At 45.7% G+C, this 16944-nt stretch overlaps 3 protein-coding genes across 6 annotated transcripts in view; 1 reads left to right on the forward strand and 2 right to left on the reverse strand.

The window, feature by feature from the left end:
* Positions 1-1520, forward strand: part of LOC135824533 (cilia-and flagella-associated protein 96-like) — an 8884-nt gene extending 7364 nt beyond the window's left edge. For all 4 annotated transcript variants that reach the window (XM_065337267.1, XM_065337268.1, XM_065337269.1 and 1 more), the window contains exons 8-9: positions 59-246; positions 998-1520. In XM_065337267.1, coding sequence (XP_065193339.1) covers positions 59-246; positions 998-1094 — 285 coding nt within the window. In that variant the 3' untranslated portion in view covers positions 1095-1520. The remainder of the gene's footprint in view (positions 1-58; positions 247-997) is intronic.
* Positions 1521-2225: 705 nt separating this feature from the next.
* LOC135824703 (uncharacterized) lies at positions 2226-7949 on the reverse strand. Its single transcript, XM_065337415.1, has 4 exons — positions 7682-7949; positions 6303-6431; positions 3756-3926; positions 2226-2979 (listed from the first exon to the last, which is right to left on the reverse strand). Exons 1-4 carry the CDS (start codon positions 7844-7846, stop codon positions 2770-2772), a joined length of 675 nt encoding a protein of 224 aa, XP_065193487.1. The 5' UTR covers positions 7847-7949; the 3' UTR covers positions 2226-2769.
* A 2110-nt stretch (positions 7950-10059) lies between these two features.
* Positions 10060-16213, reverse strand: LOC135824603 (uncharacterized). The gene is made up of 4 exons (XM_065337335.1): positions 15669-16213; positions 15041-15166; positions 13953-14093; positions 10060-10820 (listed from the first exon to the last, which is right to left on the reverse strand). The coding sequence occupies exons 1-4, from the start codon at positions 15825-15827 to the stop codon at positions 10593-10595; spliced, it is 654 nt and encodes a 217-aa protein (XP_065193407.1). The 5' UTR covers positions 15828-16213; the 3' UTR covers positions 10060-10592.
* Between the last annotated feature and the right edge of the window lie 731 nt (positions 16214-16944).

The following is a 16944-nucleotide window of genomic DNA, read 5'->3' on the forward strand; positions in this document are numbered from 1 at the left end:
TCACACCTGATGATATTAATTTCCTTGCACAATGGCATGTGTTTTGTGCACAATATAGCCGGGCGGGTGCAAGGCGGGCATGTTTACCAAGTTCCCTGAGCATCAAAAGGAGCCGTACAAGAGGCCGCCGGTACTCCGAGACCTCTCGTCCAAGATTCGACCCAAGGACTGCCCGGAGGTGTTCGCCTATGTGCCGGGCATTCGGACAACGCGTACGAACTCCGTTCTGAAGCAGAACGTCCAGAGGTGAGTACCATCATGCGCCGTTGGATTAGGAATAGTGGAGCACTAAGCACAGAGGTCAAATCAACATCGGCGCATTGCACCCCCCCCCCCTCACTTCACAAATATCCACTCATGACACATCCCACATTGAAAGAAATATGCACCCACATGCACCATGCTGAACGAAGCAGAACATCCTGAGGTGAGTCGCACCATGCGCCATGGGTTACGAATTGCAGAGCACTAAACACAGAAGTCGAATCCACCATATTACACCCCCCCCCCCCCCCCCCCAGAAACAACTATCCCAGAAACACCCCCCCCCCCCCCCCCCAGAAACATCTACCCCACCTCCCAATTTGTAAGACGAATGCTCGCACGTGGGCCATGCAGAACATGCACAGGTGAGTACCATCATGGCCTTTGGATTGCGAATAGGCGGGCACTAAATACGGAGGACAAAGTCATCTCTACACCCCCCCCCCCCTCACCCTACGTAAACAGCCACCCCACGTCCCATGTTGAAATAAATAAAAACACTGATAATAATGTGCCGTGCAGTTTGTACTAGCAGTTATAACCGCTTGGGGTCGTCCGTTGCGGACAAGGTTGCCGCGTGAATGCACGTATGCACACCATAATGTACTTGTATGTGCATGCGCGTGTGTGGTCTTGTGCATGCGTGTGTGTTCTTGTGTGTGTTTGTGTGTGTTTGTGTGTGTTTGTGTGTGCGCGTGTGAACTCTGCCAATGCATCCCTTCTCTGCATGCAGACGGATTCACGGCCAGAACTTTGAGTATGCACCTCAGGTTATGAAAGAAAGTGAACCACCAAAGGAAGCACTCGGCTTGCCGACTGTGGAAGTATAAATGAGTGATAATCTCTTTGTCTTGTGTGGAATGATGACAAGTGTTGCCCGGTCTTGACAAATACCTTGCAATTACCTGTGAATGCATAAAGCCACAGTGTGTAGAAAGATGGACAATCACACGTACCTATGCGTACACGCATATATGCACCCCCCCCCCCCCCCCACCCGGGCCCCCACACATACACCCCACATTCCTACACGCTACCATTCGTCTCCACACTACTATTCGTTTTTGTTGCCGTCCTGTCATTAATTAAGACAACGTTTCCAGAAAATCCGTATTTCCTGTGAATTGTTCTGCTTCAGAGGAACTTTGAGATTTCATAATCATTTTAAAAATTAATTTTATTTCTGCCTTGTTTCAGTATCAGGATAATTGTACATTCAGAATTGTTTTTATAAATCGAACCGCGGCTTGTAAGAACTTGTAGGACTCGTGATCTGTATTTGTGGTGCGCATCAAACAGTGACAAACACCATGAAACTAAGAACACCAGTCCTGTGTTCAAGGAGTGTTGTTTTCTATGGGCGAAATGTGCTGTGACTACATGACGGTTTTAGTCCCTAGCTGAGACACCTGCCAGCCAGCAGGTGTGCACAGCTTTCATCTGTTTGGGCTGTTTTAAAAGCATGCCGTAGTGTAATGTGTAAAGGTCTGTCTCGTATTCAGGCCAGTTTTTGTATACAAGCCTGATTTTCAAGATGCACTGGTGCCACATAAGTCTGGATTTAGTGTTGACACACATAGAAATACTCGGTTTGAATGGAAACAGAAGCCTAGATAAGCACGGACCTCAACTTCTTCAGGATTATGCCCAACTATGCCACATTATGGTACAGGGGTTATTATTTTGATAGAGTTTGGGTCGGAAATTACTTGCTTATTACTGAGTCCTGATGACCCATTGCGCATTGCTAAATTAATATAGAATGTATGAATAACGCTTGTGAGTACGCTGAGATCAGGAATGCACCATTCAACACCCCCAGGCCAGACGACCATGCTCAGGTGGCTGTGAACTTATGAAGGGTGGTTATGGTACAAATTACGTCATTGCGCAAGGGATCGGGTCTCCCGGTGCCCTGACTATGTACAATCATGCAGCTGTTCAGTTTTCGTGAATGAAGCCGTACAAGCTGACATCACAAAAGAAGGAGGAATTTCGGAAATATTATGAATAAGTGAACACTAGAAAGGTGATGGAGTACAAGAAAGTTTACAATCATAGAGAATCCTGAACGCAGAGAGCATGGTATTTTACTTGTAATAGTATTGCAATTGTGAGCGTTGAATACTCGTAATAACCAAGTGAAAGAGAAAATCCAGTTATTCGTGAAAATGAGCATGTTACTTGTTCGGCATGATCATCGACAATGCGTCATGACGTCATGATAGTGCTCGAACTAAACTTTCAGCATAGTATAGGAGGGGGGGGGGGGGTGTAAGAGAAAGAAACACTGAATGTGGGAGAGAGAGAGAGAGAGATTGAATGTTTATTGGAGAAATTGCACGATTTTTTTCGAAAGGTTTTCTTTATAGTCTGGCAGCTGGTGGTTGAAACAAGCAGGCCGGCACAGTGAAGCCTGATTGTAATAATATGAATGGCCATGCGTATGGTGACTGGGCGAGATCACTAGCGGCACCCATGTACACAAGTAAAGGCTTTAAAACTCTACTTGATAGTGGCAGCTCTGGCTTGTCCAAAGGCGAGAATCATTGCGTTTGTGAGGGTGACGAATGCCGCAGGTTCAGGCACGCCGTAGAGCTTCAGCTGCGCCTTCGCATCGGCTTTGCTGGGATCATCAAAGCCAGTTTGGGACACCAGGCGAATTATGTCCGCCTTGTTGGCGGCGGCGGCCCATACTGCAGTATCAGCTTTCAGCTAGCAGCGGATGCACGCAGTTGATGTTATGAATGTGACCGTCGCGTATAACACACACACACACGCACACACACGTATACGCACACACACACACACACACGTATACGCACACACACACACACGCATACACACACGCGGACACACACACACATGCGCACATACACACACACGCGCTCACGCAGGTAAACACGCATAAACATACGCACATTGGCAAACACATCAAAAATCTTGTCATGGAAAGAAACAATGTTCGGCAAAGTCAAAACCGTTAGATAGGTCATGTGCGTAGTATTTTGTGTTGAGGGATAAGACGTTAGAATACGGTCTGGGAGACTTTGGAGGGGGTATCATTTAGGACTTTAGCTACCATAGGACGGATTCATTCGCATGACTGCAGGGTATACTGCAGATTAACACTTTCATTTAGACGAGGCCAATGCGAAGATGAAATGGGTCGTAACAACCTTAAAAAAAGGCTTGGAGATGAGATGGGACGCATTCCACTGAACCGCCCAACTAAAACTGGTAGGCTGGCATGATGCCATTATAAATCAATTATGCCGATACATACACATCAAGAGCTGAGATGCAGAACCCGAGAGGCGCCAAATTTATGAATATCTAAGTGGACACAAATCTGGATTTAGATACATTACCAGCCGAGCATAAAATGAATCTCTTTTTTGTCAAAATCCGAAAACTGACGAAATGGACTTAAAGGTTTTGTATTCCAGCTCTTCAGTCAAATACGTGTACTTTAAGTATAATTAAAATACCTTTGCTAGAGCTGCAGCGTCGATTGTTGCTAGCGTGCCTCCAGCTGCCGTTAGAGCAGCATTCTCAGTATCTTTCAGCGCTCGAATGCGCTCATAGGCGGTGAGATAAAGCATCGCTGCGTCGTATGCGGCTCGGAGGCTATCCCAGTCTGAACTCAGTTCACCATTGATCTGAAGTCAAATCAACAGGCAGCGAAACGGCCCAAAGCAATTAAAAATTGAAATTGTCGTACTCATCACATGAAGAGCCAAATATGGAACATAAGCGTGTGGCTCTAGATAGTCACTTGCTTGAATAATTGAAAAGACCCAGCCCATCAAGACCCATCAGAAACGGATGGAAGAAGTTGATAACCAGGTTGGAAAGAAGGAGCACAGCACAGTAAAATAGTGGAGCTGATTCATCCGTCGAAACCCTCCGGATCAATCTATTGCAGTAGTATTCGCTTCACGAGCCTTTTAAAATTAAGTTTGGTATGTATATGTGTGCGTGTGCTGGTGTAGCTCTCCGATAGCACTGCACAAGTTACCCAGGGCAGCATTTTGTCGGACCTAACCTCCCTTACCACATAATGTATGAATACAGTATGTCTCTCTTGTGAAATTCTCAAACGTTACGCCTGCGGTGACGAGAATTGACGAATTTCCTTGCTACATGGATAGCCTAATGCAGTGTTTTACCTTCCCTGATTCCCTCATCATCAAAACACTTTCCTGGCATATCAACATACTGCTGCAGTAGTATAATCATGTACTGGTATGTGTACGTGCGTGCGTTTATGTGTCATTTCAATAACGTTTTTCCTCCGGCAATCCCAAGCACACTGGTACCGTTGCAGAAACCAGGAAAGACGGTTGGACCACCTGGAAATCTGCGCCCTATTGTCCTCCTTACATCATTACGCAAAACGCTCTCCATTATTACATTGCGAAGAATATCGTCGAAAGTCGGTGAGTACTTGTCTCCGACGCAGAGTGGTTTCAGAGCAGGCCGATCTACAGCGGACCTTGTTTGGAGCCACAGATGGTTTGCAGCAACATGTCAGCATTATCGGCGGGAAATGACCATTCTTGGAATCGACATGTCCAAAGCATTCGACTGTATACGTCGTGACAAACTGTTGACAGTTCTTGAGTCTTTCCTGACGGAGGATGATGTTCGGCTGGTTAGAGTGCTGTTGACCAACACAACTCTGCAGGTACGCATCGGCAGGGCAGTATTAGAGTCCCTTCACTTGAAACTACAATTGGCACCCCGCAGGATGATTCTCTCTCCCCGGTGTTGTTTGTTATATACTTAGAGGCAGCACTGAGAGATCTGAGGAGCACCCAGGTGGCACGAAACAGACCGCCAATGGATCAAAGCATCAACATTCATTTGAGCTTGTCTACGCAGATGACACCGATTTCATAAGCCTTAGTCGTCAATGGCTCACAGAGCTCGAACCGGTCATAGACCACACTCTCGGGCAGTGGGCCCTGAGAGTCAACAACACCAAAACTGAGTGGACAGAGCTGGGTCGATCTGTAGACAGAATTGACGAGCGCTGGAGGACATCCCGAAAGCTGGGCCCACTCCTGGGCGACATTGAGGATGTGACACGTCGCAGGCAATTGGCCGAGGCTGCCTTCCGATCCATATGGTATCTTTGGAAGCGCCGAGGACTGATTCGAGAGCCTCTGCGTATGAGGTTGTACTGCGCCTTTATCATGCCGATACTTCTCTATAATTCAGGCACCTGGGGCCTGACGGTTGCTAGCGAAAGCTCCCTGGACGCTTTCCATAGAAGGCAACTCAGGTCACTTCTCGGCATCACATGGCCACAGAAGATTAGTAATTTGGCGTTGTATGTCCGATGTGGAGTGGAGCCGGTGTCGGACTTGATCCGAAATTCACGCTGGAGTCTATTCGGGCATGTGCTTCGCCTGGGTAAGGACACGCCAGCACGATTGAGCATGGAGCAATACTTTCAGGCACCCGAGGGGAGGTACCGTGGGAGGCCGAGGGTGACACTACCAATAAAGCTCCACACCGATCTGTCCCAGTCGAACAATGGGCACCTGCGGAGTGTTGAGGACTTGCGCCGTCTGGAGCGGATTGCTGTGGACCGTCCAGCATGGAACGCGCTGGTGAAGAGTGTTTGTGCACACCCTCGCCACGAGTAGAAACAGCCATGGCACCCTTATAAACTCATAACAACCATTCTATAATAATATTACTATTTGAATCTTTTAATAATTATCTGGCAACTCAACCTCATACGTATAATTATCTGGCTACCCATTGACCATGATGCTACATGAGGAGACAATAGTGATGACATTTTTCCAATGAGACCAATTGTTTGACGCTCCATGTTACTGAAGGACTAACTTCGATCATTGGTTTTGTAGAGCCCCATTCTCTAGGAGCTGTCTACATCTGCTTTGTTTCAATGTCCAGCATAAGCGAACGTGTGGATCAAGCATAACTGCTTGGTTGACGCTGCCGCGGGAATGCGTATAATAATAATAATAATAATCCCAAGCAGACGGGCAATTCCTGACCTTCTCCGTAGCCGCCAGGATTGCTCCCGTGACCGTGTCTATACAGGTGCAGCAGAGGTTCTGCGCTTTCTGCAGCACCGTCTCCGAGTCGATCTGGCTGGCTTCAGCCGCCATCTCGGCGCTGGCAGCCTGCAGAGGGAAATACCCCGATCAAGAAAGCTAAATTCTTGCACGATTAACAGGACTACTTCTCACTATAAACCCCATCTCCGGAAAGCCTCGCCCAACTGAAAGTAGGGAAGCCTACAGAGAGACTTTTCCCCTAGTTGCAGCCTGGTTGGATGATATCGTGCTAAAACAAAACCTGAATTCTAAAAATGAATCCGCTGCTGCTACGCCTTGTGGGGCAATGCAATGCCGCTACAGCACCCATTCCGTCAGGGCTGAAGACAGAGAGAAGACACACGAAAACATCGGGTATCGCTAATGGCATGTATGTGTATGTATTGTGTACAGCAGACCTCAGTGTATACACAGTCAACTTTGCGAATAACAACCTCGGATATACATGTAACAAAATCTCGGGAATAAAAACCTCGGTTATAACAACATCTCGCGAATAACAAACTTGGATATAACAACACCTCGCGAACAACAACACTATCTTCAGACCGAGTAGCCACTTGACTCCAGGCTTTTAACATATCGTGAATAAGGACAACTCGCGAGAAACAACGCTTTTCCCATGCACGTTCAAGGGTCATAATCCGCAAGTTTAGTGTACTACTGACGGAGACACCATACTCGTTCCCGGTCACCTGATCACGGGTATAGGTAGCGAGTTCCTCGGCCACAGAGGGGAGAACATCTTCAGTTTTAAAAGGAGGTTACTACAGTTCACCATATAAAAGATGAGATGATATGAACAAGAACAGAAATCATGCGAAGGTCCCTGGTTTGAGTCCTGGTGGTGACAGTCAATTTTTTCTTCAGACCTTTCCATTTTTCATTCCCTGAACCCCCGATGCCCCTAACCTCACTGCTTCCCTCTCTGTATCTCTCTCTCTCTCTCTCTCTCTCTCTCCTCTCTCTCTCTCTCTCTCTCTCTCTCTCTCTCTCTCTCTCTCTCTCTCTCTCTCTCTCTCTCTCTCTCTCTCTCTCTCTCTCTCTCTCTCTCTCTCTCTCTCTCTCTCTCTCTCTCTCTCTCTCTCTCTCTCTCTCTCTCTCTTTCTCTCTCTCGCTCTCGCTCTCCCTCTCCCCCCGCTCTCTCCCACTTTGAAATTTGCTTCCATAGAAATTGGCACCATTGCCCGTTTGGCCTTGCGAAGTACTTCGAAGTAAAACAAGAATAAACAAGAAGAACAACTTGTGAATAACAGAAAAGAAATGCATGTAATCATCATTATTAATAATAATTACACGGTGTATAATTGTGTTACCTTCAGGTCGACCAGGGCCTTAGCTCCATCCGCTTCTAACTTTATAGCGTCGAATATCGCGATGAGCTTGCTCCTGTACTCAATGCCGGGACCCAGGGCATCGTTTCTCAGAGCTACCAGTTCGTTCTCCAGGTCTCGGAGGGTCAAGCTCGACCCGTTGCCCATTGCGTCGCTGTAGCGCTATGGCGGCGGAGACGAAGAAGAACTAAAAAGATTGAATTTCTACTCTTGTCTCACTGGATATGTGGAGATTCTCGGTGAGGATTGGAGGAGCAATCCACAACAATGCTAACATATTGCCTGCAGGGTTTGACGTTCAGTCTATCTACCCTTCAAGCTACAGGCTGATCGCACCTTTGTGAACAACAAGTTGAGGGGAAGCTATGGTACCAGTCCAGGGAGGCATTGTTGACGATTGTGATTCGTACTACGCGGACATTCACCATGTTCACTACCTCTGTATCCTGTGCCGGATGTCTCATTTTTATGTTGCTCACTGCGAGATATCCTGGAGATAACATGACGACATGGCGCTGAAGCCAGTGCAGGTAGACGCAGACGTAGATGCAGAGGAACCAGCTTGCAGGCAGCTCCCTGATACCTTCCTATCCTAAGCTAAGGTCGGGAAACTGTAGTCTATATGAAACAAATCCTCGCCTTAGTTCCTGGTTATCCACTCGGCTGGCCTAGTGTAAAATGCTGGCTACTGAAATCCGACCCCTTAGCGATGCGTTCACATTCTAGCGGTCTCTATTTTCGTAGTTTCACTATCCCGTGTTGGGTCTTTGCAATGTGAGCGCACCGTTCAGGGGTCGGATTTCAGTTGCCAGCACGGTACCTAACCTTACATTACTATTCTTCTTTTACAGTGAACTTCGCTTATAACGACACTCGGCGGGGCATCAAAAAATTGTCCTTATTCGCGAAGTGTCGTTATACCCGAAGTCTCATTAAATGTATTACAGTGGGATGGGACTTTGCTCTGGGCATGGAAATTCTGTCGTTATTCGCGAACTGTCGTTATATCCGCAGTCGTTATTAGCGAAGTTGACTGTATTCCACGATGGCGTGACGCCAATAAGGATGATTGATAAGTGCAATAGAACTGGTACTACTACTAGCACGAAACAGCTACAAAAAATTAACCTTCTATTCACATCACACGTATGCGCAGGTGCATGGATAACCCCGGCCCCGGAACATGATGTTCATAAGCACCTCACTCACCGCCACTGGCTGATGGCTACCGACTTCTACGGATGAACTCTAGATTGTGGCACGGGTCATGTTCCTTGGTTCGGCTATGCTGATGATATTGAGCTTCATTTACATTTTAATATTAGTTTGTTTCGTTTGTTTTGATTTCTTGGTTTTTCACCCAGTTTAGTTATAATTTAAATATATTATTTCGTGCAGCTTTAGCGCTATGTGGTTTACAATTTCCCTTTTTCTTAATTTCGTATTTAGCGCTTTAGGGCGTCATTATTTTCCTTTCATTATTTCGAACCAAGTTATTATTTTTGTGGGTATTTTCAAACTTATGTTTGTATATTAAACTCGGATGGAGAGCCAAGGATTAAAATTAAAAAAGAGGACCATAAGTTTACAAGTTATCCGTTTTGTCCAACACTAACGGTTATAAGCAGAATACTGTTGAGTCAAATATGTGCAACAATTTGCACAAAACCTGACTGATAAGATCATGACATTCAACGACCTGATGCTTAGCTGCATCACGTCTAGAATGCGCAAACCAGCAGCCTTCCAACTAGGAAGGTTCTAAGTTATGAAGTTACGTAAGAAAGGGGAAGGTGAGCGCACTCTAGACGAAAACAAGCTAAACATCACAGCGAACTAAGAAGGTTAGCTATGATAAGATGGTGATGAAGGACGAAGGACCACGGCACAGGACAGCCACAGCTCACTTCGGAAAAGCGAAACAACGACCACCCAACTTGGGAGGCTCATGTTATCAGGGATAAGCAAAAGAGAGGAAGTTACGCGATCACGAAGCAAGACAGATTGCACATTTTTGACTCAACAGTATTCTGCTTATAACCGTTAGTGTTGGACAAAACGGATAACTTGTAAACTTTTGGTCCTCTTTTTGAATTGTGGTTGTTTTGTAGTTGTTCTTGTGCAACCCTCCCCCCCCCCCCCCTCCGCCATTTTCGATGCCTAGTTGCAACGCTGACGTCAAGACCTCTGGTCGGTTGAGTTGCTCCCAGCATATCGGCACGTCGTCCCTACATTCCCTTTGTTTTGTCCTTTTCCTCGTTTCTTTTTGTTCTCTTGGCATATCTCATGACGTGAGATATGCCAAGAGTGCACATGGATAATGATGGGGCCGCTGTCCACCCATGTAGCATTAGTGGCGATAATTTTCATTTTATTTTTTACGAAAGTCTACTATATTCCCGAATATGTGCGAGAAGTGGTAGCGGGGCCAGGCTGCTCTGCCGACCTTAAAGGTCTCGGCGTCTACGCACACAAAGCACACCATAACTGTTTTAAATGCAGTAAAACCATGAGGAGTGGAGGAGGAGGGGAAACGAATAATAGTGAGGAACGAGGACAATGGGTAGATGGTCGTGAGAGAAGTAGAGTGAAAGATAACATCACATTGTGGTAAGGAGGGAGGGAGGATGCTATTGAGGGCGCTGCTCTAAACCATTTTCATAGGGCGTCGGTGGCTATTTGCCAATGATGACATTATCATGCTAAGCTGGCGAGCAGGTGCCGCGAAAAACGAGCGCAGAGCGCATCTGTCCTACAGATCTCCGCCGTCGCCAATTTGAAATGTTATCTGGAGGTGAGTGTTGTGAATGTGCACGGGCTGAACGGTGGCCATAGCGTGAGAAGGTCATAATACGAATCATGCATGCACGAGACTTTACCCAAGAACCAGTATTTATGGGTTTGCCGCAGCGATCACCGCCATCCTGTTCTCAGAGTAAGTCGTGATCACGGTCGCCACGAAGGTCTTGAGCGCCGTGGGTGAAGACAAGGATAGATTGCTCAGCGCTGTGGGTATCTGATCGCTAGCGAGACGTGGATCCTTGTAGGTTGCATCAAGAGCCAGCGTGGTCAGATTTGTCTTCTGTGTGGGCCAGGAGTTACTCCCGGTGTCCGTTTGCAGCTGTAAGGGAAGTCAGAACACGCATATGCACACACGCAGTCACATATGCACGCACATACATACGCACACATACACAAACACATCCAAACACATGCTCACTCACGCACGTGCGCACGCACTCGCACATCGACACCGAATCCCATCCGTACGCACACACGCGTGAACACACACCTAGAACAAAGAGCACTGTATAGAATATCTACGTTGCGTGTGTTTGCGACTCTGCCTGAATACGTGTGTATATGTGTGTGCGTGCATGTGCGTGTGTGTGTGTGTGTGTATGTGTGTGTATGTGTGCGTTTGCATATACCGGGTAATAGAAGGTACAGTCGACTCCACTTATATCGAACTCGCATAATATAATATATAGAGAATTTCATGGCATTGCGAACCATTGTGCTTGCTTGAGCGATACCACATAATTAGCTTAGACAAAAGATATCATACTAAGTCCATATTCTTCGTATTCCGTTGCATCCACAATATCTGCAGTTCACTCCTCTCTGACATGTTCTCCCTCCGCCGTGACTGCGCTCACACAGATAGCGTAACCCGCGGCCAAGTCAATTATTCCCTTTCCTTACCCATTGTGCAAGCTCAAGCTGGATACAGATCTATTTCATTCCTTGGTGCTGACCGCTTTAATGCGCTTCCCGAATCCCTTCGCACAAATCATATCCCCAATTCATTTCGCCAGGAACTTAACAATTTCATTCATCTTGGGCACCCTGTAAGAAGACCTTAGGGTCTGTTGGGAATGCCCAAGAAAAATAATAACATACAATACAATACAATACAATACAATTGTCCTTGTCCTTGTTTGAACCCATTCAAATTGACTCTTTATAGCGAACAGGCTTCGTTTATAACGCACCAAATCGTGTAGGGCTACATATAAACCAATTGCGGTCTTACTGTCCTGTGGAATAATTATGTCAGCCATGATTTGTTTCTTGTATTGTGAGTGCATTTCTGTTATAACGAACTATAAAGAACTCTTTATTCGGCACAATGGTGTTCGTTATATCAGGAGTCGACTGTATACATGTCTTTAAATCGCAGTACATGTACTGACAGAAGGCTTCAAGTGGACCAGGCATCATGACTTTGCACATCTATCGTTATGCTGCTTCATTACGCGACCTGTTTTATTATTATTATTATTATTATTATTATTATTATTATTATTATTATTATTATTAACTTGAAAACAGAGCAGAACCGAGGAGAAGCAAGAGACTAGCAGAGGCACGACTGAGACAAGTGGAGAACACAAGGCAAGGAGACGCAGGAGGAAGCACAGGCACGGCACAGAACGAATCAAGGAAAGGGAAGCGGTGTCGCGAGGAGATGGAGACTGATGACGACGAATACGAGTGCGATGGGATGGACGGCGGCATTGGAATGGAGGTGGAGGATGAGAGTAGTGATGAGGAGGAGTTTGATGTTGACAAGAGGAAGTCTGCAGTGTACAAGCATTTGGTGTCCAGTCCAGAATGTCGTAAGGTGTTTGACGATTCCCGGTTTAGTGTTATTCGTTGCGCACGTTTCTTCAAGCAATTGCAGGTGTTGGAAGCTGTGTATATTCGTACTCGTGACCCTGTGCTATGTAAACAGAAAGAAAACGTTGTATCACTCACACTCTTCAAGTAATACACACGCACCATTACATTCATTCACACAGTATCACATTCATCTGCCACTACCTTTCTCACATACACTATATTCACACATTGCAAAGGTGCAAACTTCCCTTTTTGTACTTGTTAGCTGCTGTATTTCTACCTGAAACCATATTAGCTACATGTATATAAGTGTGTGTTTTAATTATTACATTTTTATGTGACGGCGTTCCACTGATGACAGTCACAAGAAAACGTTATGGAACTTGACTTTCTTCATTTTTGCTGTTGTTATGAGTGCACAATTTATCTTATTTATTGTCATTTTACGACTATTGTCTCCTCGTCGATTGTTTAAATTTTTCTTCACTTGTTGTCTCACCCTAAGTGTCTGCAGGTGTATGATGATTTTAGTTTTTCTGTTCTTTGTCGTGCACGGTATGCTAGTCAGTTGAAAGTACTTGAGGCTGTTTGTATTCGTTTGCATAAGCCTGATCTTTGTAAGCAGAAGAAACATGTAGTTGCGTTAAAATTGTTTTCGTAGGTGCACAACATGATTGTTTGTCTCACTACATAGTTTTAGCGTTATAATTATTAGTTTTTCACCCACCGTTGCACTTAGCTCTCACTTCACTGCTATTGTCTCACCTTCCCTCTTTCTATTTTGTCACTGTATTTTGTTCTCGTAACACATCATTGAATGTATATTTAATCATTGTTCAGCATGGTTACTCTTCAGTCACGACTTTCCACTGATGAATGTGACAAGAAAATTAATTCTGGTAAACTTTCATGACTTCGTTGTAGTGTGGCGATGACTGCAGAATTTGTTCTTTTTATTGCTATTATAAAATTATTATTATTATTATTATTATTATTATTATTATTATTACTGTAGTACATGTTTGAAACTCGGGTATTGAGCCAATAATAAAAGTAGAAAGGAAAAGGACATAAGGATACGAGTTAATTGCCTTCCCCTCTTTGGTCTTTCCATGACCTTGAACCTTCCAAGTTGGAAGGCTGTCAGTTAGTGCTACGGAGATGTGTTGAAGCTAGGTGTCAGGACGTCGAATGTCTCAGTACTCTTGTCAGTTTTGTGCCTAGTTATTGCACTTTCTGACTGTATATAGTATCCAGTTACAGTGATGGAGAGTTACTCTTAACTCGTATCCATATGTCCTTTTCCTTTCCACATTAGTACATGTACTAATCCATTTAAGGCAGATACACCAAACCACTGTCATATTAATTAAGTTTGTCTTATAGCCTCCTACTTAACAATCCCCGCTGTCACTTAGTTTGCTGTTGAGGCTGCATCACTGCCTGTCTGCTTGATGGAGTAAAATCAAACATATCCTACCGACGCTCTTAGGATGGCAATCATGAGTCAGTCAAGTGTCAGGTTAGGTTAGGTCCCTGGGAAATGCGCGAGCTCCGGTGTGGGAGTGTCCAACTTCCTTATGCAGTGTTCTGATGTTACACTAGGCACTGTGACCCCTGTACTTACACTGGCAACATTAGCGTCTGTAACTTTCACTTGTGTCACCGAAGCTGGCGTGTCAACAGCTGCCAGAGCGGTAAGGTAGATTTTAGTGTTCTCAATCTTGGTATTGAGCGGCTTCAAGAGGTCGTTCAAATCGGCGTATACCTGCGGGATACCAATCAGAGAATACGTGTATCTGAGTGTTTATGCATTGAATCAGGAGAGTGGTGCGTAGGGACAAAGCAGAAAGCAAGAGGCGCGCGAAAAGCAAGGACATTAACCCTGTCCAATATAAGAAAATGAAGCAACTATCCACGACTGTAACAAGACACTATGTCGTCAGAATAGTTACTTGCTTCATAAATCGTTCCCATGTTTTTTCTTCTATTTTTACATTTCGTTTGCTCAGTATCCGAGTTACACTAACTGTCCTTGGCATTGCTCTAGAATATCTTTATTTTTGAACTTTCCAAAGCCTTCTCGTCAGAGGAATTATCGGCAAGTTGAGAATATGAAGTGACAACAAAACAAAAAAGGTTGTCCATCAGAAATAAGTCTCGTTTCAATCAATCAGACTTCTCAATGCAAGTATGTACGTCGGAGTACAATCCTTTTCAATACCTGAAACTTATGAGAAGAGTGTGTTGCTCCCTACATGGGAGCTCGCGGTTTTCCTGCCGACTTTTTTTCCATGCACCGACAGTTCTACACAGACACTGTGGGACCTGGTTCTAAAGACCACCTGGATTTAACGACCGCTTTTGCTTGCACCGTGGGGTGGTCGCTTAAACCAGACTTTACTGTAACACAGCTAAACCTCCAGTGAGACTAACACGTTCCGCGCACCGGTACTGTAATTTGATTATGCCATGGAACAAGGCAGGAGTACTATAAAGACAACGCCCTCGTGCATGTACCAGTATCTTGCTATTACACTTCAAGGCAATGTAGACTTGAGCCTACATTTAGGAGACGCTTCGAGTGTTTGTCCCCAGAAAACAACGTCTCCAATACTTAAACAGTCCCATTCGACCTGTTATCGACAAACGCAACTTTTAGCCAGAAATAGGACATCAAGAAATGGATCTACTACTCCGGAACTGCTCACTCACCCTCTCATAGGTTGCGTTGATAGAATAAGCGTTCAACAAGCAGTTCCGATCCAGCAATAGCGGCAGCTGGCTGGCAGCCCCAGTTGGTAGCGGGACCGTTTGTGAGATTCGGTACGTTGCGCTCTCCTGATTGTTGAAAACAATCATATGACACGAACTTAGTACTCACAAAAGACACTTGGGCGGGGAGCTACTACAGTATTAGCGTGGAAAGCAGGTGCTTATGAGCGAATACACATGTAGAACATGCTAGAGTGTTAGAGTTTACAAGATTGGCTCTGGGGTCCAGTTATTACAGCTAGGGACCGGCGGATTATGCTCAAAAAGGTGGCAGATTCTGCTCGAAAAGCAGAAATTGGCAGAACCATACAAACCTGATGGCGGGCAATTCCTCGAATTCTGCTCCATTTCTTTATCCACATACCAAACATGCATGAAACTTACCAGAAAAAGTACCGAATTCTGACAATTTTTCTGCCGACAGAATCCGCCGGACCCAAATTACAGCAGGTCTTGTGAAACAATGTGTGATGCCTATAGTATACGTATAAACACTTGTAGTTGAATGACTTCCGGTACATATATGTATGTATTATGTTCTAACACTTGTAACAGTATATACTCGTACGTTTATCGCGGCCAGTGCGGCCGTCGTCGTCGCTGTGCTATTGACCGTAGCCAACAGAGCATCGATTTTCGTATTCCGATCGGTCACATTGGCCCTGGTGCTGCTGTTCCACTTTTCAAGGTCGGCATAGATGTCCGGGTAGAATTGTATGTTGCCCATCCTGTAGCTGCGTGGATGCTCGCCGCAGCGACGCTATCAGAGGAGCAACGTGGGTGGTCAAATGAGCAAGACTGCGCGACACGCAAGGCAGTGATGTCCGCTGCTTCGTGCAATGCCTTGGTTACGTTGCACTGCCTGATTGCACTCTCCCTGGTTTTCCGAAGCCCTGGAAAGCTTGGTTAGAAGCGCTGACGTCGTCAGTGGCCAACTTTGGCTATTGGATATATTTCCAGGGAAATGACAATGGACTAAGAAACCTCAGGGTGAATAGTTAGTCTCAGAAATGCGTGTGCCACGGTTTAATGGCCTGGGAGGAGGCGCACAACCCAAGCAGAAGCCTCGTGCAAAGAAAACATGAAGCATTCGCTCGTTCCAGATGAGTGATCTGAGCTCAAAAGAGGACCTTCCAAGCAGAATATTGGATCCTAACAGGCTTCCCCATTGTTATCTGTCACATGGCGGATATCATGGACGTCCATTGCACGCATCCCATGTATTATGGACGTATGTATTCAGTTTTATTGTTCATGATAGTGCTCAACTCCGTAGGCATCCGGTCAGCTAGGCGCGTGACAATTCGTCGCGAGACATTTCGAGGTGGTCAATTCATCGAATGACATTTTGCAACTGTGCTGTTTCACAGATTGATTTTTTCGCCGCCTAACACATTCGGCGAGTACTTTTCGACGAAGTTACTTTTTTACCGCCGACCCTGTAGCCGAATTTCACTGAAAAACTGTACGGTCGGGGTACGAAATCTTTATCTTGGTGACTCAATCATGGACTCTTATCCCGATATTACTGGCCTAACTTTGCGAGACAAACCCAAACTAGTCAAGGATGGGTATCCTTACGTGCAAGACAAGAGAGGAAGAAACGAGACTATTTACTGGAGATGCGAAAGAGAGACGAGCTGTCCTGCAGAGGCCACATGAAGAGCCCTGCAAAGCCACGACGAGTCAGGACTCTTTCCACCAGATCGTCCCGGGGTTACTGGGGAAGTGGTGAGCTGTGGTGAGCTTCCGCAGCTCTGAAGCGAACAGGTCGCAGAGCCCGAAATACAGCCGACTATGTTCCGCCCACCCCAGCTAACTTGGGCGCACCGGTGGTACTGGAC

The sequence above is a fragment of the Sycon ciliatum genome, chromosome 9 (genome assembly GCF_964019385.1).
Source record: "Sycon ciliatum chromosome 9, ocSycCili1.1, whole genome shotgun sequence".
NCBI classification, from domain to species: Eukaryota; Metazoa; Porifera; class Calcarea; order Leucosolenida; family Sycettidae; genus Sycon; species Sycon ciliatum.

Excerpts from the sequence above, each read along its gene's own strand:
- LOC135824703 (XM_065337415.1), bottom strand. The coding sequence starts at position 7,846 with ATGGGCAACGGGTCGAGCTTGACCCTCCGAGACCTGGAGAACGAACTG. Across the intron at positions 3,927-6,302 it reads TCCTGGCGGCTACGGAGAAG|ATCAATGGTGAACTGAGTTC; the intron begins GTCAGGAATTGC and ends ATTTGACTTCAG. Across the intron at positions 2,980-3,755 it reads ACGCTGCAGCTCTAGCAAAG|CTGAAAGCTGATACTGCAGT; the intron begins GTATTTTAATTA and ends ATCCGCTGCTAG.
- LOC135824603 (XM_065337335.1), bottom strand. The coding sequence starts at position 15,827 with ATGGGCAACATACAATTCTACCCGGACATCTATGCCGACCTTGAAAAG. Across the intron at positions 15,167-15,668 it reads CCGCACTGGCCGCGATAAAC|GAGAGCGCAACGTACCGAAT; the intron begins GTACGAGTATAT and ends TTCAACAATCAG. Across the intron at positions 14,094-15,040 it reads TCAACGCAACCTATGAGAGG|GTATACGCCGATTTGAACGA; the intron begins GTGAGTGAGCAG and ends GGTATCCCGCAG.